At 38.5% G+C, this 22,131-nt stretch overlaps 1 protein-coding gene across 1 annotated transcript in view; it reads right to left on the bottom strand.

The window, feature by feature from the left end:
• CPB1 (carboxypeptidase B1) overlaps positions 1–20,716 on the bottom strand; it is a 35,680-nt gene extending 14,964 nt beyond the window's left edge. Inside the window, exons 1-8 of the mRNA XM_053598808.1 lie at positions 20,646–20,716; positions 20,466–20,541; positions 13,579–13,703; positions 4,805–4,904; positions 4,615–4,716; positions 3,678–3,779; positions 809–919; positions 634–724 (exon numbers count right to left, since the gene is read on the bottom strand). Coding sequence (XP_053454783.1) covers positions 634–724; positions 809–919; positions 3,678–3,779; positions 4,615–4,716; positions 4,805–4,904; positions 13,579–13,703; positions 20,466–20,541; positions 20,646–20,716 — 778 coding nt within the window. The remainder of the gene's footprint in view (positions 1–633; positions 725–808; positions 920–3,677; positions 3,780–4,614; positions 4,717–4,804; positions 4,905–13,578; positions 13,704–20,465; positions 20,542–20,645) is intronic.
• Positions 20,717–22,131: the final 1,415 nt, after the last annotated feature.

Here is a 22,131-nt window from a genome sequence, read left to right as displayed (position 1 = left end):
CACAGGGAAAGTTTCAAACTCTCACATTAGGGAGTTAAGAAGTAGCTGTTTTTCTAGGAGTCCTTATAATCACCCTCAGGTATGGATGTGGTATATAGTATGTATACATTTAGTCACAGGATGGGGAGTGTTTTCAAGCTAACATGGTAAAAAGTTTCCCATGAAATCACCTTACGTCCCTGTATACACTGAGACCACATATGGTGTAAGAAATTACACTACATTTAATAAGCAGGGGACAAAATTATAATCATGAAACAATTCTATTCATTTATTACTGTGATGATTCTTAATTGCATCACAATGTTATTTAAATAATCATTTCCTTAGTGGCTGTCTCCCCCTCTGGACCCTACTTCCCATGAGCAGTCGGGTAATGTCTGGTTTATTCGGTCTGGACGTTTTCAGCATCTAGAACAGGGGAGAACACTCAAGAGTGCTCGGTACGTTTTTGCCAAATGAATTAAGAAACTGTTCATTGTGCTTTTAGAAAGTTAGAACTCTAACATGTAAAATGTTACAATTTTTCTTGTTTCCTCATTTCTTGTTTAGACACTGTTGTCCTTTCTTATGTTACTTTTTCTCTTAATGTTTTGCAATTGATCCATGCACAATGGTCAGCCGGATACTCACGGCACCACCCAGCATCAAAATTCCTGTTGGGGTCTGTGCCATAGCAGGTCGATCCGGCGTTGGTGGAGCGGGTCTTTCTCCACATTCGGTTCTGAAAGTGGATTATAGTTAGGACAGATAGAATAGAATGTGATTGGTTTCGATTTCATTGGCCTTTTGGTATTGGCTCATATACCTTCGTCCAGGTGTAGACGTAGCCATCAATATTGAGTACAGGCAGGATGTAAAAGTCTAACTTCTCGAGAAGCTCTGTCATGTGGATCTCATGTCCATAGGTACGAACAGCCTGTATGTAAATTATGAAGCAGAATTTCATGGAAAAATGGAATGTGTAATGCTGCTAAAATTTACATAGACTGATGAATGTTGACTCTGATAATGAAAGCAGGGTCCCTTACTGAGGTGGGCAATATTAATATTTAACAAGCAATCAGCAAATTACTTCTGATATTTTTGTTTAAAATTGTTATGTCTAATTCTTCTCTGCTTCTAGGATACTTCTATTTTATCCACATATACCTCACATCATTATTAATTTTTATTTTAACCTTTTACATTGAAGATGAACAAAGATTTAATAATATTAAAGACTTTTAAGGTGCATACACAGTCCAGTCTTTTGAGATAACAATTGCGCTAACTTTTTTCAAAGTTAGTAAGATTTAAGTGTAAAACCTGGTCCTAGTAAGTAAGAAATGTCTATGGATAGCTGTGCAAGTTCCTAATAATGTCATCTAGAGATTTATTTATTTTCTATAAAACCTCTTGTAGATGTAGAAATGTAGAAACATAATGAAAATGCCTCTCATTTTTAAGTGAGTCACTCTCACCAATCTTCCAAGCCACATAATGCCAGGGGTCTCCTTTACTGTCTTTCTGGAGAAGGGAATTCCATTAAGGGACAAGTACTCCCTGTTAAATAATGCAGACACTTACTTCTTATCTATGAGTGAAGAACATCATGCCCACCAACTACATTCTTCTAGGCACAATCTCTGTTCTAGCATCACATTAAACTTAAGTTCAACCCTTCCCTAAGCTTGATTGCTTTATTTCTTCATTTTTTTATTTATTGAAAAAAACTCTAAAATATATCAGGCTTCTATGTGTGAACTCTTCATGACCCTATACATATATATTCATTAATTACCGTAATACCCAATAAAGCTTGTGCTTTGTAGTTGAAGGAAATATAGAACCATGTTCTTTTAATGGTCTACAGATGGAAAGTAATGATAAAATCAAATTCTAAAATCTTATTTTTCTCCTCCTGAAATACAATTGGTGGGTGAATCACCTAGTGAAGTTAAGTAGTGCCACATGGATGCTTAAGGTGTCTTAAAAAGTAATACATACCATGTAATAAATATATACAGAAGTGCTCCACAAACAAAAACTTACATTGTCTATGTTAATTTTATATTTTTAAAGCACTTCAATGTTTTGTTTTTCAGGATGGGGGTCTCAATATGTTGCTTAAGTCCTGGGCTCAACCAATCTTCCCACTTTAACTTCCCTGGGACTGTAGACTTCAATGTCCTCAACTTTTCATTTCAGAATAATTTTCGACTTACATATAGAGAAGTTGCAAATAGTACAAGGAATTCCCATATGCCCTTCACCCAACTATACCTAATGTTATCGTCTTACAACCATGGTACAATGATCAAAGTGAGGAAATTTCACATGGGGACCATAAACTAAACTGTAAGTTTTATTCAGGTTTCATGATTTTTCCCAGTAATGTCCTTTTTTTCGTCTAGATTCCCATCCGGGATCCAACCTTGCCTTTGCTTGTCACGTCCACTTAGTTTCTGATCTGTGACAGTTCTTCAGTCTTTCCCTGTCTTTTATGGGGTCAGACAGTTAAGTTTGAGAATTCATCCTGGAAAAAGTGCTATATACCTCATTGCTGAATATCACTATGGTGGCCAGAAGGCCAAAGGGAGTACTTCAAAGGTGACCACAATTAATTTTCATATGACTGACATTGTGGAAGAGTCTAGTCAGGTTGTTTTGTCAAATGTCTGTCAATTCGAGTTTGTCTAATTTTTTAAGACTCAAGGAGCATTATGGATTTGGGGAAAGAATATCATGAAGATGATGTGTCTTTTTGGTGCATAGTATCAGGAGGCACATGATATTGATATGTTTTATTACTACTGGTGATGCTAAGTTTGATCACTTGGTGAAGGTGAAGTTTTCTGCTAGGTTTCTCAGGAAGTTTTTTTTTTTTGTAATTAATACATTTTGGGAGGGGAGGGGAGATACTTAGAGACTCTGTAAATATTCTATTTTTCCTTAAACTTTTACCCACTAATTTTGGATCCACCTGTGGATTTTCCTGAAGTGATTCTTACTGTGGTGGTCTAGTGTTGATTTTATATCTTCCTCCTTCTTTGTACATCTCTTACTTTATCTACCTTTTATTTCTTTATTGGATCATCTGTTTATATCAATATGGACTCATGATTATTTACAAACTTAGGTTCTTAAAGGGCTTGCACATATATCTTATCATTAGAATGATAAGGAATGAAAAATAGTATCATTTAGAGTAGGGCCTACTGTGAGGTTAGACGATTAAGTTTGTGAACTCATCCTAGAAAAAATGCTACATATTTCATTGCTGAATATTGAAGCACTCTCCTTGGCTATATGGTGACTGTAGTGTACTGTTTTATTTTATTTTAAAGTATACAGTGGTTATTATCCAGGAGACATGATCAGTTTGGTGGTTTATCCATAGTCATTAGCTTTTAAAGGACCAATCCACCATACTAGCTTTGGCCTTCTCCACCAAAAGAGGATGAGAAGTTCAGATGCGTGAAATTCAAGTAAATGCAAATTTCCAACTGCTTTAAAATCTTGCTTTATAAAGGGTCTGTTGAAAGTTGAAACTAATTTATAAAAATGGGAAATTGGAATTGTGGATGTGTTTTCTGTATTCTTATTCTTTTTATTATAGATAGGTTATAAGGAACTAATTGAAATTAAAAAGAAACACTTTCTACTTTTTGCCCCAAATCACTTTACCTACTGACCTCTCTCACAAACCACTGGCAAAAGGCAGGAGAAATCCACTCTCTGGCGTGGAAACCACAGTCCATGAAAATGGCAGGCTTATTGGCTCCAGCTTTGCCAACCTATTGCAAAAGAAAAGAAAAGGGAAATCATGATTCACTATGTGGCGTTCAGGGGTTAACCTTCACACCATCTGGGCTCTGGACTCAACAGGTGAAGGCTGACGGCAGCAGCCTTATCCTGACATATATCCCATGATTACATTAAAACATCATACTGGCACAGTATGTTCTTGCCTCTAGACACAGTGTTTGAGCTAAAAGCTTACATAGCTGTTTATTATTTTTATTAAGCTTGACAAGCTCATATTTTCAGAAGATGCTTGATTACCCTGTTTAATTGTACTGAAGTTATTTTCAGCTGCTGTTATTAGGTGACATGACCAGGACAACTGGATGAGTAATTAGAAGTAATCATGATACTTCTAATCTTGTAAGAATTTTCCCTTCTCTCCCACTTATTCCTTGTCTTTTTTTATTTCCTTCATTAGAATTTGAAAATGGTATTAGATGACGACAGAGACAAATGGCTGATATGCTTTGTAATGTTTCCTGATAGACATGAAGTTTATGAATCTCTTTAGCAAATGGATCTGCAAACAACAGCTGGGAAAGAAGAATTTCATCAAGGTAGATGATCATTTACATTGCTTACAGGAATGTGGTTAAATTTATAGGACTTCTCTTATCTTTTTCCTTTTGAATAAATCAAAATAATGATTTAACAATCCACATATGATGAAAGAAGCTGAGGAATCTGATTCCCTGGGGGACGCAGGCAGGAAAAGAGTTACAACAATGTTTGGGATAAGCATGTCTGTGAAACAGATGTTAATGTGTTACAATTCGTTGATTTAAAGCCCTCAGACATGGCGAGGTAATGGTTAAAAATGGTTACCTTGAGGAGGTACATATTGCGTCCCTCAAATGTGGTTCCGATCACACTGCGAGAGATGAGGTCTGGGTTCTCAGTGGTCACTTGCTGAGTCCAACCCTCAATCTGCCCAATGGAATTATTTGTATATTAATGTGGCATTCTTGGTTCAATTCCCAAAGCAGTATCTGTCTACATCCTGTGTTTATCGTACCGTTTCCCAGTTGTTGTACTTCTCATAACTGTGTCCTGTCCCACGAACACGGCTATCAAACTGGGTCTCCAGGGCATTTTTCAGGTTGCTTATCAATTCCCTGCAATGAATCAGAGGGGGTGCTCCTATCAACATAAGTATATTTCCCCCCAGTCAATACACATAAAATCCTAGGGTAACTGATTTAGTAGATGACAAAAATGCATTCACTGCACATTCATGTCCTATCCTCTGGTTATTCCTGATGACCTTCAACCTGAACTACTCAAGGGGGAAGCTGTCACTGAACACGGAAGTCATTGAGAAGGTGACTGAAAAGTGCAAGCAAGACAGGCCCTTTCTCTGCCCAAATTTCACATATTTGAGTGTCCTGAGACCCTAAAGTTAGAAAATTGTTTCCCCTCATATCCAGTGGATTGGAATCTTGGGCTACCATACAACAGGATGTACTCAAGGCCTGTCTATGGTCTTTCCTCCTTAGGAATTGTCTGAATTGAGGACTATGGGCCTTGTGTTCCAGGAAGCGAATCAGTTTCAGGTAAATGGGAAGAGCTGATCATCTGAGTATGTGAGAAGAGTTTCTCCAGGTTTGGAGAAAAATATCTTGATACCTGAACGTCCAGAAATGCAGATATTAACAAGCTAAATATTTATTAGGCAAAGGAGTATTGGGTTTAAAGGACCAGTTTCTACTTGACTATCTTAAATAATTCAATGGTGATTCTATAGCAAGGCGATATGGAAATCAGTAACAGAGCACTTGGGGCCTGCTCGTTTCTATACATAAATAGTTCAGGTCAAAGTTTCTACTGAGAGAGGCAGGTCTGAAGGTGTGAGGCAGGTCTTATGTGTGACTTCATTTCCCTTTGAGTAGGTGAATGTGTTTGGAGAAAACAAAATGTTATAAGTGGAATGTACTTGATTACAACACAGTGAATATTACAGACAGAGGCCACTTTCCCCAAACTTCTATTATCCATAGTTCAGCCTTGAAATGGTTTTATCTGACAGGCAGAGAATTTGAGCCACACATCAAAAGTCTGCTTCTCCTCCAGCTGCCCCAAGGCTATTGTGAGGAAGTATGTCAGGGACATCCTCTGAACCTTCCTCCTGGTTGCTCCTTTATTTGGTAAACTTGGGTGTGAACTAGGATCCATTCATGGAAAATGCAATAAATTAATACCAAATGGTATCTGCTTCCTAGCAAAAGGCAAACACTGTCTTAAGGTCTTAATTCTATTAAGGTAGTCTTTTAAAAAATGAAAAAGGGGTAGATTTTAGAATTTATTCTGTGGGAAAAAATTCCACTGAGCAGCCATCAATCCTTTGGTGGTGTGTGAGTTTCTGTGGTTATTCTAAGGTACCATAGACGTAGTGGCTTAACACCATGGATTTATCATTTTACAGTAGTGTAGGTTAAAAGCCTAACATACGTGTCACTGGGCTAAAGAACAAGGTGCCAACAGAGATGCTCAAGGGGAGAAGCTGACTCTTTCCTCTTTCCAGTTCCTAGAGCTACCTGCATTCCTCGGCTGTGGCCCCTTCCTCCAACTTCAAGGCCAGTAACAGCAAGTTGAATCTTTATATCCAATCACCCTGACCTCTTCTGCCTCCTAATTCCATTTTAAAGGACTCTTATTATTGCATTGGATCTGTCTGGACCATCCAGGATAATCTCCCCATTTTAAAGTCAACTGATTAGAAAGCTTCATTCCATCTATAACCTTAATTCCTCATTGTAATGCAACACAACATATTCTCATGATCTGGGGATTAGCGTACAGACTTTCTAGGGGACGCCCATCGGTCTGCCTGCTACAGTTAGGAACAATGACTACAGTAAATGTCACCATTACATTCACCACCCAAACTGAATTATTAGGGAATAGGGTCTTAGTAGAAGGAATCTTGAGTTAGGAATCAAAAGAGCCAGGTCATAGTTTTACCTAACTCATAAAAAAACTTCAGAAAACTCATTTAATCCCTGGGCTTTGATTTCATGAGTTTTACAGTGGGGTCACTTGATTAGTGGATTTTCAATGTTCCTTTCAATTCTAAAATACAATAACTTGGCTCAAAACTGTAGGCCTCAGTCATTTACATAGATGTCTTTCAAGGTTAATGAAAAAATATAATACTTTTTTTTTCCAGTTATCACCTTCATAAACTCCAGGAAAACACAGAGAAAATTAAGTTTAAAATAGAGACTGTTCAAAAACATGATTTTCAAAGAAAACTGAAAGCTAAAAACAAATAAAAATAAAATAAAATAAGCAAAACAAAAACCTGGAAACTTAGAAAATTATCAACTGGCAGAAACTTTTATGAAGACAATTCTGTTCCAGTATCAATTTGAAAGAACAAATCTTGCCTAATAAGAGTGAACTTCTCTTACTGAGTGGGAAAAAAAATACAAGAAAAAACAGTAAACAACACCCTCATTCACTTCTACAGCCAAGTCTAGGTGAAGGGAGCAATGAAGCTCTCTGAGCATACTGTTTTCTGTGTCCAAACCTCAAGGAAAACAAACAAACAAATAAACTTCCAAATTATTTAGGAAAATCAGTGACTAGGTGGGGGCTAGTGTTTTATTTGGTACTAAGACAAGACATTCTGTTAGAGTCATTTTCAGTGTTAAATATTAAACATGTTCTTCATTAAGCAGGACAAAAGGGCATAAAAAACCCAGTTGAATTTCAGATGACACTCAAGAGTAAAAGTATTCTCTAACACCTTGTAAAGAGGATCAGAATGAGCTTGAAGTGAGGTGCTGACTTTTGCCTGAAGGCAGAATATTGACCTCAATTAATCCTCCCCAGCCTTAGGATAATTTGATTTTCTTAGATTTAGGACAAAGCACCGCTTTAGCTATATTACAAAAATATTATTACTAAATAATGAGCTTCTATTCTAGAAGATTAAAACAATGCCTCTTAATATAATAGGGACCGCATTACAGCTCCACAGTAGAGAGACATGTACACTATTTCACACTTCTATATGTTCCTTTTATAGTGCCATCAACTTCTTCTCCTTTTTATTTTTTTTTAAATACACAAGCAAATTAGACAACTGGGACTCTCCCCTAAGCGAGGAACACGATGTCTGAGAAGGAAAGAGAGACATGACTCCTTTTTATTCTCCTCATCTGATTCCTGAAAATGAAGCATCTGGGCAGTTTCTGGGCTGTGTGACCATCATTGGTGAAGAACTTCACTATGTGACCACTGTGATCCCAAGACACTTTCCTCCTGGGATTAGGAAGTAGACATTAGAAAATGTCTCTAAAATATGCAGAGAAATAATAATACAGGCATTTGCAGCAGCCAATCTCTCCCTGGACTGGATAGGGCAAGGACAATCTTCCTGCAATTTATGGGAAAGAATTGTGTGCAGGGCCGCCCACCCAGTGGCTCTATCAATTTAGCTTCAGAGCCATAAACTGGAAAATTACACCATCCGATTCCTAGCCTTTCTGTAACCAGGGTGCAACTTTACACTACAGTCAGCTTCCTTTTTACACACATTTTGAATTTTTCCTATGATAGTTCATGACCTGATTAAAGCTGCCAAATGATGCACGTCTTAGTGAAGAAGGTTAGAACCTTTGAAAAAAGTCTACCCAAACTATTTTGGTAGAACTCTGTGCAGTAGATGGTTCTTGTTATATACAAACACAAATGCAAATTCTTGCCAGCAGGAAGCCGTCTAAATATACGAATTGGTCCACATGAGCTAATAATGGGATGCAGGGGGATGCTAGCAGTCTTAGCAAGGATATTGCTGGTGTGATTCTCCCGGGTTTCCAGGGACTTATTATTATTATTATTTTTATTTAATATTTAGAGACGTATTTGCCACAAATATGCTAAGCAGTGAACACAGAAGCAAAAATTAGCAAGCTCTTAGCTCCCATGGAATGTCCTATGTTCTAGATAATGCAACATTCATACAAAATTCTCTAAAAATTTCTCATGGAAAAAAGGAAGTGAAATTTCTATTTGATAAATGGAGATTAAAATGCAGTCAAGGGTGGCGCCTGTGGCTCAAGGAGTAGGGCGCCAGTCCCATATGCCGGAGGTGGCAGGTTCAAACCTAGCCCCGGCCAAAAACCAAAAAAAAAAAAAAATAATAAATAAATAAAATGCAGTCAAAAACTATCTCACTATTTTGTAATATGGCTAGAAGTTGGACGTTATTCAGGTGGCTGGGTTAGTCTATAGTCACTGATCTTCCTTTTAAAAAAAGAGATTATAAAGAAACTATCATTTTTTTTTGATGTTACAGAAAATTCCTAAAGGCTAGAATTTTTAATGTCCTTCCTAGTATAATAAGAGCAAAAATGTCATAGGCATGAATATTAATCATATTTTGAAACTTACTGTGTTATATCTTTGTTTTAAAAAGGTCACATTTTGACACTTCCCTCAGGCAGAAGCAGATAGCCAGGTGAGGCAAGATAACGGGGTTAAACGTTCTTCTAAGTGAAGTTTAACAGGAATGGAAAAACAAACACCACATGCACTTACTGTTAAATTGGAACTTGTCTGTCAACACTTATGTGCACATATGGAAATAAGACTCATTGGAAATCAAGCAGGTGGAAGGGAGGTTGGGCATGGGCAAATTCACACCCAACAGGTACAACACATACTTTTTTGGTGATAGTACACTTGTAACCAAAAGGTTTGTACCCCGTAATATTCTGAAGTTTTCAAAAATGAATAAATAAAAGGAAAAATGGGTTAAATATAAGAGTTTCTGTTGATTTTTAAAAATGTATAACCTCCCTTTGTATAATAGTAGGCCACAGCAGCATCCTCAGCAATACTTCTTGTAGCTGCAAATTATTTACATATTGTTTTATTTCATTTTCACTACAGCCCTTTTAGAGAGGCATCATATTTTCATTTTATGGATAAGAAAAGTGAAGCAAATTACCCAGGTTTACATAGGCAGACAGGTGCGGTGCCAGGACTGGACTCCAGTTTATATCTTCTCCGAGCACGTACTTGTTGCACTGTGCTACACCACTTATCCTGACGGAGGTGTGGATTTTGTAGGTGACAATTCTGACATCTTTGCTGGCATAAATACTGTTCTTCTATATATTTTGGGTATTTTTTTTTTCACATTAAGCCTAGAGATTTATCTTTTACATTTTTAAGACATGAAATGCATGATAAAATTTCTAATGTTAAAATTATGTAGGTCACAATTTCTTAAAATATAATGAAGTCTTGAGCTTGTGATGAGGGATTGGTGGATCAACATGAATGGTCAGGACTGGAGACCAAGGTTTTCTCTTTGCTCTTCCCCTATCCACTCTTTGGAGGAAGAGTTCTGCTTGGCACTAAATATCTTATTTCTTCCTTCCCTCTGATGTGAATGCCTCCAGGTCAGCCTTATTTCTCCCACTTCTAAGTCTCAGCATATGGTCTGTTCTTTGCTTAAAGCAGGGATAGGGAACCTGAGGCCTTAAGGTCATATGTGGCCTTCTAGGGCCTTAAGTACATCTTTTGACTGAATCCAAATTTTATAGAACAAATCTTTTTATTTTTGCTAATACATATTTGTTTGTCCTTCATATTTTTATTTAAAAAATGAATGTATATAGAATACCAAAGAATAAATTTCAATGAAATAATCCTCCTAGACTGACCGACACATTTAGAACATTAGTAAGCTATGAGGGCTAAATTGCAAGCTGCTATGCTCAAGATTGAGTTCTAATCTCCCCTGCCTGACTGCCTCCACTAAGGGCACGAGGCTGGTTAGTGAGAGTTTGTGGGGGTAGAGTTTGTCAGCCCTCCTGCAGCTTTTGACAACAGTGCTCTCTGTTTCTGTTTGAAGTGCAACTTGTGAATAGTTGTACAGCTCAACAGTATTTTTGAATTCTATATGCTTAACAGCCCATCTTATTGAAGAAGACCAAGAGAATGCTGAAGGAAGGGAGCAGATTTTTGACGAGGATTGAGAATTGCAATATTGTCTTGTTTCTGCTAAAGATAAGATGATCTACTTGCTTTGCAATATTGCAGTATCAATATTAAAAAAGTCAATGATCATCAGTATTATAAAACCCATAAGGGCCACAAATATTTTAAATTAGAAGGAGAGGACTGAAAGGTTGTATTGCAGTTATTAAAAGATAAAAAGCACAAGCAAAGACAATTCTTCCAAGCAACAAAAAGACCTCAAAATAATGCTACTGAAGCAACTTTTAAAGTAGTTTATATACTTGGGGAAAAAGGGAAGCCATTTAATGATGTAGAAATTGTGAAAGAATGTGTTGTTGAAGCTGTAGGATGCTGAGACCCTGACAACATTTTAAAGTACGAACAACTGCCTCTTTCAAGGAGAACCATAACTGATCAGCAGCATGAGTTAACTTTTGACTTAACAGAACAATTTCATGCAATGCTTTAAAAGGAAAATAAATATTATTCAATTGGTTTGGATGAATTGACTGATACTACTAACTTGGTACAGATTTTATACTTCTTTTAAATCATAGCAGAAGATTTTCCTTGCTATGAAGAGTAACTCACTTAGAGCAGTCTTGCACAGAGAACATGGGGAATAGATATCATCAACAACTTTCAAAATAAGTGTCATGAAGTTGGACTGAATTTGGTAAAATTAGTGAGTGTATGTAAAAGATGCCTCACCTCGCCGATATCACCAAGGCATCTAAAGAACTATAGATGGAATTGATTGAGCTCTAATTTAAAGATCCAATTGAAATATGGGAAAATGCAGTGGAATACCCGGGCCTCTGGTAACATCCTCCCAAAATGCTTTCTTGCCTTTCAACCACTTATTGCTGTAAATCTACATTCTCCTAACTAATCAAAATCTAAAAGCCTATAAGGTCACAAATGACTGTTACTCATCTAGACGATCAGCTGAAACCGTGGACCTCCAAGCTGAAACCAAATATTCAAATCTTTCTAACAAAACCCAGACACAACAAAGTCATTCAAAAGTGAGTTAACTTTAAAAGTTGACAGTTTTCATTTTTTGAAATTATTAAGTATGAAGTAGTTAGATTTTTATAAAATAATGTACATTTTTAAGTGCATCTACTTGAAGTTTTTTGAATGCAGCCCTATTTGATTATAGCTAAATTAACGCGGCCTTCCAACATGAAAGGTTCACCATGCCTGGCCTCAAATATGGCTTTTCCTTGTCTTTGGCTAATTCAATTCTATACTGAAGCCTCGTTTCTTAGTACAGCCCTCCCTAACCCCTAGGCTTGGTCCATTCCTCCCAATCTCTAGCTTTTTACTCTTCTTAACATCTAGGACACACTATTGCAATTCCTCATGTAAACTTTGTCACCTAAAGGAAGTGAGGCCATTTCACTCCTTTACAGTGCTTGATACATACAGGTACTCGGCAGAGTTGTTGGTTCAACAAGTGGACAACTGTGTCTACTTAGGAGCATGTTCTCATCTGGAAAGGCCTAAATAAATCAGTGTGGTATTTAGGGGGAGGAGATATGGGGAGATCAGCTTAGCCAGCTCTACTCAATTCTTGGAGGAATCACTTTGCTTTCTTTGGTACCTTCTCTCTATGCCTTCTCCTCCCAGTAAAGACAGTGGTGAGAGCTTAGGGAAAAAAAGGACAGAAGTGTTATTTGGCTGACTCTCGTCTTATCTTTAAGTTAAAGGAGCACAGAGAGCCGGTGGCTCACAATAGAGTTGGCTGATCACCTAGAAAGAAGACCTGGTAAGATTTGGGGCTAAAACCATCTCTAGCTTCTTCTAATGAAGTGTCCATGGGTGTGGCCTGTACACAATATATTGCTTGTGAAACAGAAGCAAGTCAGATATCTGGGTAAAGATTTGGGGTTCAAGAGTTAAAACCTTTTTTTCATGGTTTTCTTTCCTTTAATTCACAAAATCAGAAAAATGTCTTTTGGAAACTCACTCTGTTGTAGGTGAAGCATGTGATATTATTGCAATTAACGCTGAATTCAGTTTATAAGTTCTACACTGAAGGTATGATTATTTATATTAGTAAAGATAACATTCTTACTAAATTAAGAAACCTATGAATAGGGGCGGCGCCTGTGGCTCAGTGAGTAGGGCGCCGGCCCCATATGCCGAGGGTGGCGGGTTCAAACCCAGCCCCAGCCAAACTGCAACAAAAAAAAAAAAAAAAAAAAGGAACCTGTGAATAGAAATGCACTTGGACCTGGTTATTGTTTGTGTTTAATGTATAACTGCATCCAAATAAGTTTTGCTATTCCACCGTTGGAAATAGAAGGTATAATTCCCAAATTTGTAAAGATTTTATATATTCACAGTTAGATTAACTGAGAGTCAAAACCATTTTCATGTAAGAGTACACGTCAAATCTATTAAGTGTAGAGTATAAATGTCTTAACACTATAATTAAGTAGATGAGGTGAAGGCTATGTTAACTAGTTTGATGTAAGCATTCCAAATTGTATGTAAAACCAGCACATTGTACCCCATAAATGCATTAATGTATACAGTTAATGAAAAAATGATTTAATGAAAAAATAAAAATAAAGCAAAAATTCAAAAAAATTTTTCATTAGAGCAATTGCGAAACACAAAATCCGTAAGAACTGAAGTCATAAGATCTCGAATCCAGAACCAGCTCTGCCAGGACTGTTCTGTTTGTGCGGCCACAGGGAAGGCCTGGTTTGGGTACCATTTTTACCTTCCCAGGGTTATTCAAAGGCTTGAATAAACATGTGTATGGGAGAGAATTTAAATAGCTACAAAACATAAACTTACTCAAATTTTAGGTTATTCTGCTTTAGAAAGTTCACCACGGCGACAGTATCTTCTGCTTTGACCCGGAAGTCAGCCACACTGTGAGGTGTGATTTGTGTGACAGAATCTGGTTTCCAGAAGTCAATCTGAAAAGAAAGCAAGATATACTGTATCGGATGCTGATAATTCAATAGCTGAATTATCACATGCAAGCATGCTGTTGTTCTGCTTCATTGAGTTATTTTCAAAATGAAATTATCCATGAAATCTCTTAAAAATATCTCCCTTGAGTGAACAAGTGTTGGGAGCAAGCTGTCAGACATCAATACAAAATGTTTACAAATACGTTACATACCCTTAATTGATTATCAATAAGTACAAAATGTATACAATCATTATCCACAATGCTAGTTAATTACAATATTCTATAACTGCCCTTTTCTATTTATTGATTTTCTGAATCAATAAATGATAACGGCGTTATGATAACGGCGTTTGTGGTAATGGGTAAATGTCCTGAATGATGATGAATTAACTAGAGCCAGAAGATTTACTGGAGAAAAATTAAGCTTTCCCTTTTATTTTTTAATGGATTCATTTTATGAATTTTTCTTGGAACAGAATTCTGTGCAGAACCAGGAGCATTCCCAACCTATAGCAGCTACATCAAGAAAAGAAATGGTATCTTTCCACAGTGGGTATCTTGGCACTATGGCTGGACAGAATATACTCTTGGGGACCCAATAATGCTCTGACATTTTTATTTCTACAGTTGCTTTTCAACTATGATTGTGGTCCTACTATGTGCTAGGCCCTGTGCCTGAGACTGGGAATATACTGGTAGACAAATCCAACATGGGTTCTGTCTTCATGGGGGAGACTTTCTAGAAAATTAAGCACAGAATAGAAGGATGTCATATCTGATAATTCTAATGTATTTATTTCTGAATGTACATTTTTAATTATCCCTTTTCAATGGAAAACTATTAACAAGGACATGCTGTCTCTTGTAGGTGCCTGCTTTTCTGGTCTTTCTTTGCACCTGTGTCTTACCTCACCCCTGTTTGAATGTTTGTGCTCTGGTCTCCAGAGCTGGAGATGTGACTGGTGGTGATGTTTAGAACCCCTGCTTAGAAACGTGGAAGAGAGTTGAGACAAACTTAGAGGCTGTGCAGCAGAAACTGATGAGGTAAGATAGTATGACTCAGTGTCATAAATACTTGTGGGGAACCCAGTAAGCTACACACTGCCCTGGTAATATTCCAACCACTGGAGAAGTCCAGGGGGTGCTGATCACGCACAGGGCCATAGGTCATGTCAGGGCAATGGAAGGAAGGGACGCTGAGATTCCAGAAGAAAAAACTGTGAGCGTGGTTGTCACAGAGGAATTGAACGAAGAGACTATTGATGGCAAGATAAAGACTGACCATGTAAGGTGACCTGGTGGGTCGAGGATGAGAGGATAAAGATGAGAGGTTAAATGGTAGTGAGGAAGTACAAAGACATGCCACGATGGGGACAGAGAAAGCAAGGGGCTGGGGATAAATTCTACTTAGCCCACGTGGTGAAGAGGCGGGCACCGAAGATAAACACATTATAAGAGAAAGCACATTTATGAAAGCCAGCTCTGTATCTGTGTTCCTAGTAAACACCTGTAAGTCCATGGTGCAGTGGGAGAGTGAGGTATGTCTTTATTACAGACATCGAGATTTGGAATCGGTAACACAAAGTCCTCCAAGCCTCTGCAGACGGCCTGACAGTGTTCCTCCCATACACAGTTGCTGGGGCCTTTTAGTGTGCTCAGAGGACTACCTACTGCCAAGTCCGCATCTCTGTACCTGAGGACTCTTCTACCTAGAACTGGGAATAGCCAAACTGTCAGCTCCAGGGAGGCAAGAAGTACCAAGGAAATGATTTCTATGGTTCACCAATGACCCTAAAAAGTAGATTTTTATTTTATTTTATTTTTATTTATTTTTTGAGACAGAGTCTCACTATGTTGTCCTGGGTAGAGTGCTTGACATCACAGCTCATAGCAACCTCCAACTCTTGGGCTGAAGCGATTCTCTTGCTTCAGCCTCCCAAGTAGTTGGGACTACAGGCGACTGCCACAATGCCCGGCTATTTTTTGTTGTAGTTGTCATTGTTGTTTAGTCATTGTTGTTTAGCAGGCCTAGGCTGGGTTCAAACCTGCCAGCCCTGGTGTATGTGGCCGGCACCCTATCCACTGAGCTATGAGTGCTGAGCCAGAAAGCAGATTTTTAAATACTCCAATTGTCTCAGCTCTCAGGCAGGGTAATTGTGGAACCTGAGGTTTGTGCCTTTTCCTAGCATTTCCCTTCTGTTGACTGTCTCTCCTTCTCTGTACCAGTCCCCACTTCTTTATCAGTGCCCCCTGTACTTCCCAAATAAAACCCTTCCCCTTGAATCTTTGCTTCAGGGTCTGCTTCCGGAGAACCTCTATTAAGAAGCCAGCCTTCCCCTCAAGGCAACAAACACCTGCATGATAGCCTTGGTGATGTTTCTAATACAAACTTGAGTATATCTTGTGCCACTTCAGAACAGCCTAATTGTTTATAAATGGTTTTATTTCAAATGTTAAACTAAAAATTGTCACATCTAACTTCCTAAACTCTTGCCCATTAGACTGAGCTCTGCCAAACACCGGAAGACCATGCACACACAAACACACATACAGTTACACACACGTGCACACACGCACACACACATACAACATACACGTACACACACGCATATACGCACACACAAACATATACGCACACACAAACATAAACACACATACACACGCACACAGTGTTACCTTTATGATTCTGCTGTGAGAAAATTCTTTTAAAAGGGTAGAAGAATCTCAGAAATATGTCTGACAAAAACGTGTAGACCTGACCGGAAGATGCTTAGAAGTTTCAGTTTGACATGGAGAGAACTGGTCGGCCACCCTGTCAACATCCGCTACTAAGGAGTGCCACAGTGTGACGCAGACCTACCGCACTAGAGTTAGTCTCAGGACTTCCTGGGAGAAAAACTGGCAAAGAAGAAGCAAACTTTAGCCTCCTAGCTGTTTACCAGGCCACTAAGTATGGAGACAAACAATAAACTCAGGGTAATAACACAGGAACATAAATATGGATTTCAGGAGTTACCAAGACCTTATGAATGAGATTGATTTCCAAAATATAAAAATAGAGTGAAATAGGTGATATAGATGTAAGGAAATGAATTACATGTTAAGAAGTTATGAAACTGAAATTATAAAATTATAAATGTAGGAGGCTGAGTGACAAAGAGTGATATATGAATAGAACGTATGTTGGAGGATAAAGAAATATCTTTAAGTTACATGAGGAGATAACATTAGACAGCATTGTGACAATGTCAACTTAATCAGCCAGCTAGCTGATAACGAAAGAATTCTTCCTAAGACTTCTCAGAAAACTTGTCACAAAAGTAAGGTGAAGTAGCATTCAAACTTAAATTGTTAGGGTAGGAAACGTGGCATATAAAAGAATAAATACTGGTGTTGGGGATCTTCGGTTCTTCACAAATTTGCACATACTTGTTTTTTCACATTGCATTTGACTACAAGGAGAGCAACTGACAGGTTCTTCATTTATCTTGACAAAATTTTCCTTTATTATTGGAAAAGGAAGTGAGTCCTACTTGCCTAATTCCGGACAGCAGGGAAGAACTTACTGGTGTTGTAGGAATGATGAGAACATTGGAAGACAGTAACTTTACTGTCTTTAATTTAGAGAAAAATCTACCCTAAACTTGATAAATATAGAGTTCTAGACAGTACGGAGATTGGAGAACAGTTTTTGTGGTGTTTCCAATAAAAGAAAAAGCACAGCCCTGATTGCAAGGAGATAAAATAAAATCCTTACTAATACAATTATAGATGAAAGAGGAGAGGGTGCCGGAGTGCTTGTGGTCACAGCCCTCTTCAATACACTTAGCTTTTAAAAGGACATGTTCAAAAGCTGGGAGGAAGGACGCATGGCCAAGGATGAATACAAAGCCTGGATGCCCTTGTGATGATCTTATCAGGAAGGCTACAGCTCAGAATATGCTGCACCCACAAGATTGCTAAGGAGAATAAAAATCTCATTTTCAATCACGTTGAAAATAAAAATAGAAGAAATGTGTGTCCCACTTCTTGGAGCTAAAGCATGACGTTTGCAGCTGGAAGAGAGAAAGTAGCCCCAATTTAACTCTTCTTTGGCTTTTGTCTTTCTAAGAAGGTGTTCCACTATCTGTTGTTTCCTCTGTTTCTACTGAAAGATGAAATCACCACTGAGATAAGTAAAGGTTTTTCACATGTTATGATTGAACTACAAATGCCTTCTTTGGAAAGGGGGCATTGAAACCAAAGGTAGATGAGATCGGTACCAGCCATGTAAATTGCATTCAAAATCCCCAACCTAAGGATAGTAATAATGGCAAACACGGATCAAGTTCTTAGTATTTAGTTCTTTGTAAGTGCTTTGCCTATATTAATTCTTTTAAATCTGACAACAATTCTATAAGGCAAATAGTATTATAACCCTCATTTTATAAATGAGAAAACTGAGGACCAGAGAAGTGTGTGAGGTTCAGCTAGTGAGTGCTACAGTCGGAGATTAAATCCAGGCAGTCTGAGTCCAGAGTCTTTGCTCTTGACTACCATAAAATGCTGAAGTTTAGATAACTAAAATAAATGAATAAATAAAAATACTGCAGATGTAATTGCAGAACTCTTTCAGCAGTCTTGGAAGAATCAGAGCTTGAAGGGCTCGCTGGGGAGCAGAGCAGGCAAGTCTTGGATTTCACAAATGGAAAAGCAGGTGAAGCCCAGAAGCAGGTGCTCCTGGGTCTGGCACGGATTCTGGCTTAGCTGCAGAGTGAACTGGAAGCATGTGGATTGTAAATGCTTGGAAAAGGAAGCTGTGATCTCTGGGAGCCAGCGTGGTTTAAAGCAAGGGTACGTCAGGCCCAATTAACTTGATCTTATTACTGGAGGAGACCACTAACCTGGTAGAATGCTGAATCTTGATATTAGTAAAGCATTTGATAAAGTCTCTGCATTGATATCCTTTATAAGCTGGAAATCAGCACAGTGCTAGGGAACACCCCACTAGCTTGGGCACTTGAATGAGCTTGCCCCAGGAGAGCAGGTTAATGAGTCAACTCATGCTTCACACCATATGTGGCACATTGGAGAGTCATCATGAATATGTTTAGTGAAACACCAAGGAGGCCTTTCATTCTGTGTTGACCTCTGACCTCCTGAATCTTTTTCTTTATCAGTGACAAAAATAAAAGTCAAGGAGGCAGGCTTATCAAACTTGCTGGTGATGCAAAGTTCGAGGGAAGAATTATTTCCCTCCGGATGACTGGATTAGTTTTTAAAAAGATCTCAACATGCTGAAAATAGGCTATCAAGATAAAATTTCAATAGTGTAAATCTAAAACCCTTCATTTGGGTAAAAAAAAAAAATCAATTAGGCAAGTGCAGAAAGAAGGATACCTTGTCAGAGAGTGATTCATGTGATAAAGAAATAACCTAATGGTTTTGACTGAACACAGATTTAACAGTGTTCTCTGACTGCCCAAGATGCTAAAAAGGATCTTAGGCCCCATTAACAAACGTCTGCTTTATAAATGAAGGCGCCCGGTGGTCCTGCAGTGTGTATTAATCAGAGCAGACCTGGAGGCTCATTGTCAATTCTGGTGGCTACACTTTAAAAAAGAAATATAGTCAGAAAGACTAAGCTGAATCCAGAAGTGACCAGATGATCAAGAGTCTGTAAACCAGCGCTAAGAGAAATGAGGGAAGGCCTGGAAAAGATAAATCTTAAAGGTAAGATTTGGCTCAGCTAAGTCCAATGGGTCAAAGTTATAAGAAGTTATAAGAAGGAAAATGATGGGAATGATTTGTAAGGCAAGTGGGCTATGCTGAAGAATCATAGAATCTGTGGAAGAATTCAGACAGGTTTATCAGGGCCAGCGGCCAGGGATGCTATTTCCTGAGAAGAAGTTCCAGATTTGGGTGGAAGGCTACAATAGATAACTTTATATTCTCTTTCAATTGTAAACCTTTAAATGTGTAATTACTATACTCCCCCCTTCCCTTTCCTTCCTCTATACTTCAAGAGCTAAAAAATGACCACACACATATGTGATGAATATTTTCTATATATTCGTTCATTTTAGTTTATATATTGATGAAGGAACAGCATTGGCCCAAGTGGATCTACTGTGTTTGTGATCAGCAATAGCTTCCTGCCATGCTACATATATAATTAAAAATGTCAGTTCTCACCTTGTATGCGGTGCATTTTTTTAAGGTAGCATAGAGATTTTAGTTTTTTTTGAAAGCAGAAGAAAGATATGGAAATCACTCATGGCTTTTTACTTTCTATTTCCCCTTAATGTCATCATTACGGAGACCCAAATCAAGGTCATGGAAACCCAAGCTGTTTGATTTGGAATGAAAGAAAATCAAAGAGTACAGATGATACATGAGATGTGGAAATGAATTTGAAGTTGGACAAAAGCCCAGTTTTTCAGTAATATCCAAGTTGATCATTTTTCTCTTTTGCCTTAGAAAGAAAGTGACTGTATATTAGATGTTCTATGACCTTCGGGCCAGTCCCAACTCATCCAGTTGTCACACTGTCAGCTCTCTTAAAAGTTACTATGGATTTATAATACTATAGAGCTGAAGGCAGTCTAATTAAGGCAGAAACAGATGATACTATGGCAATAGATGTTTTCCTTGATTTTGGGTCTCGCTATCCAAAGTGCTGCAGTTAATATTTCATGTCATCCTTCCTTTGACAAAATCACAGTGCAAATTAAGGTTTTAAAGGAGGTGTGGAGTGAATCCAAAGCATAGAATTGCTACTAACCTGGGTGGTGTGGGCCAACTTGTGGACTAAGTTGATGTGGTTTTCATCTTCGACATGAACACGGAACACCTTCTCGCTGAATGGTGAGATGGCCAAAGAACAGAAAATTTAAATTGGGTAATGTGTCTACATTTGGGGGGTCACAAGGAAGAAGGACTTGCTCTTTCAGGGACTGCTTACCCTTCGAAGTGCTCCCCGGCGTGATGAGCAGATGCCAGGGCCACAGCCCCCAGAACCAGGAACACCAGCATTGTGTCTGGACAGGTCTAAGGGTTGAGTCTCACCTGCTTTTATATGAAGAGTGTTCTTTGCTTTATTATTCTGCAAATAGGCATTATCATATCTTGATTAATAGTTTCCTGGCATTGTTGACTGGCTAGCTATTTGCTATACAAATATCTTTGACAAGTTAGTCCAGAATAAAAGTTGTCTTGAGATAGATATATAGAACGGAAGGACCCATGACGTTTGCCTCTCAGCAACATGTACTGCTTTTACACATTTTCACTGAATTTTTCCCACGAGTGTGCTACTCTGTTGGTGACTCTGGTTAATCTGACTGAGAGGAGCTGGGAATAAATCCCTTCAATATGTCTAATGTGGCATTTAATTAAAGTTAATATACGTAGGACTCCAAGCAGCGTGGTGAGGCCAGGCTGCAATGCCGACCTCAGCCACACCTCCCCACGTACCCGACCCAACCAGCAGGAAAAATAGCCCAACCTACCAGTGTCTGCCTTAGGCAGCCAGGCAGGTTTGTCCTTAAGTTTCATTATTGACAGTCCCACTTTACTTGAGGCAGTAGTCTAGACACAATAGGATCTATTAACTACTGCACAATCTTGCCACAGCCTACAAGGAGGAAGTCCAGAGTAATTTCTTTTTTTTTTTTGCAGTTTTTGGTGGGGGCTGGGTTTGAACCTGCCACCTCCGGCATATGGGGCTGGTGCCCTACTCCTTTGAGCCACAGGTGCCAACCCTGTCTAGGGTAATTTCATTGTCCATAACAACCCTGCCAGTGAGTTGCTGCTGATCTCAGTGTCTCCCGAGGCAAAGGTGGCATTGCATGTGTTGTATGTGTGATTTAAAGTCCAGTTCAGGACTTTGTTCAACTGTCATGTTTCTTTAGTCTCCTTTCTTCTGGACTAGCACCTTTCTTCATCTTTCATAATATAGACTTTTTTAAAAGAGAAAAAGTCAGCTTAACTTTGTGTACAAGAATGTCCCTCAGTTTGGTTTATCCCCTTGTCTCTTATGATAAACAAACTTAAATAAAGTTATAAAACACAGCACATTGAGCTCTGCAGAGACAACACCAGGGCCAGTGAGATTTGGATGGCCACTTGGCGATTCTGTCTCCTACTGAGGAAAACCAAGTGCTAGGTGAACACGGACAAAGGCAATCTAAGGAGGCAAGAGGCGAGATGTTACCATATGTATTCCTCATGCAAATATGCTAGGGAAGCACAGAGGAAGCCCCTGTGGTTTAGGCACTTTAGTCAACCTATCAGAGTTTCTGAGACATGCTCAGAGATGTAGAAGACTCTGCCTCTGCTAAAGGGAAAGGAGAATTGGTAGACCTGGCACAGGCAGGCCATAAGGAGAATTAGAAGACCTGGCACAGGCCATGCCCATCAGGAAAGAGAATTGAAAGCCTGTCATCCTC

Source organism: Nycticebus coucang, chromosome 8 (genome assembly GCF_027406575.1).
Source record: "Nycticebus coucang isolate mNycCou1 chromosome 8, mNycCou1.pri, whole genome shotgun sequence".
In the NCBI taxonomy this organism is placed as follows: Eukaryota; Metazoa; Chordata; class Mammalia; order Primates; family Lorisidae; genus Nycticebus; species Nycticebus coucang.
The sequence above is the reverse complement of the archived record's forward strand: the minus strand, read 5'-3'. Positions and strand labels throughout refer to the sequence as shown.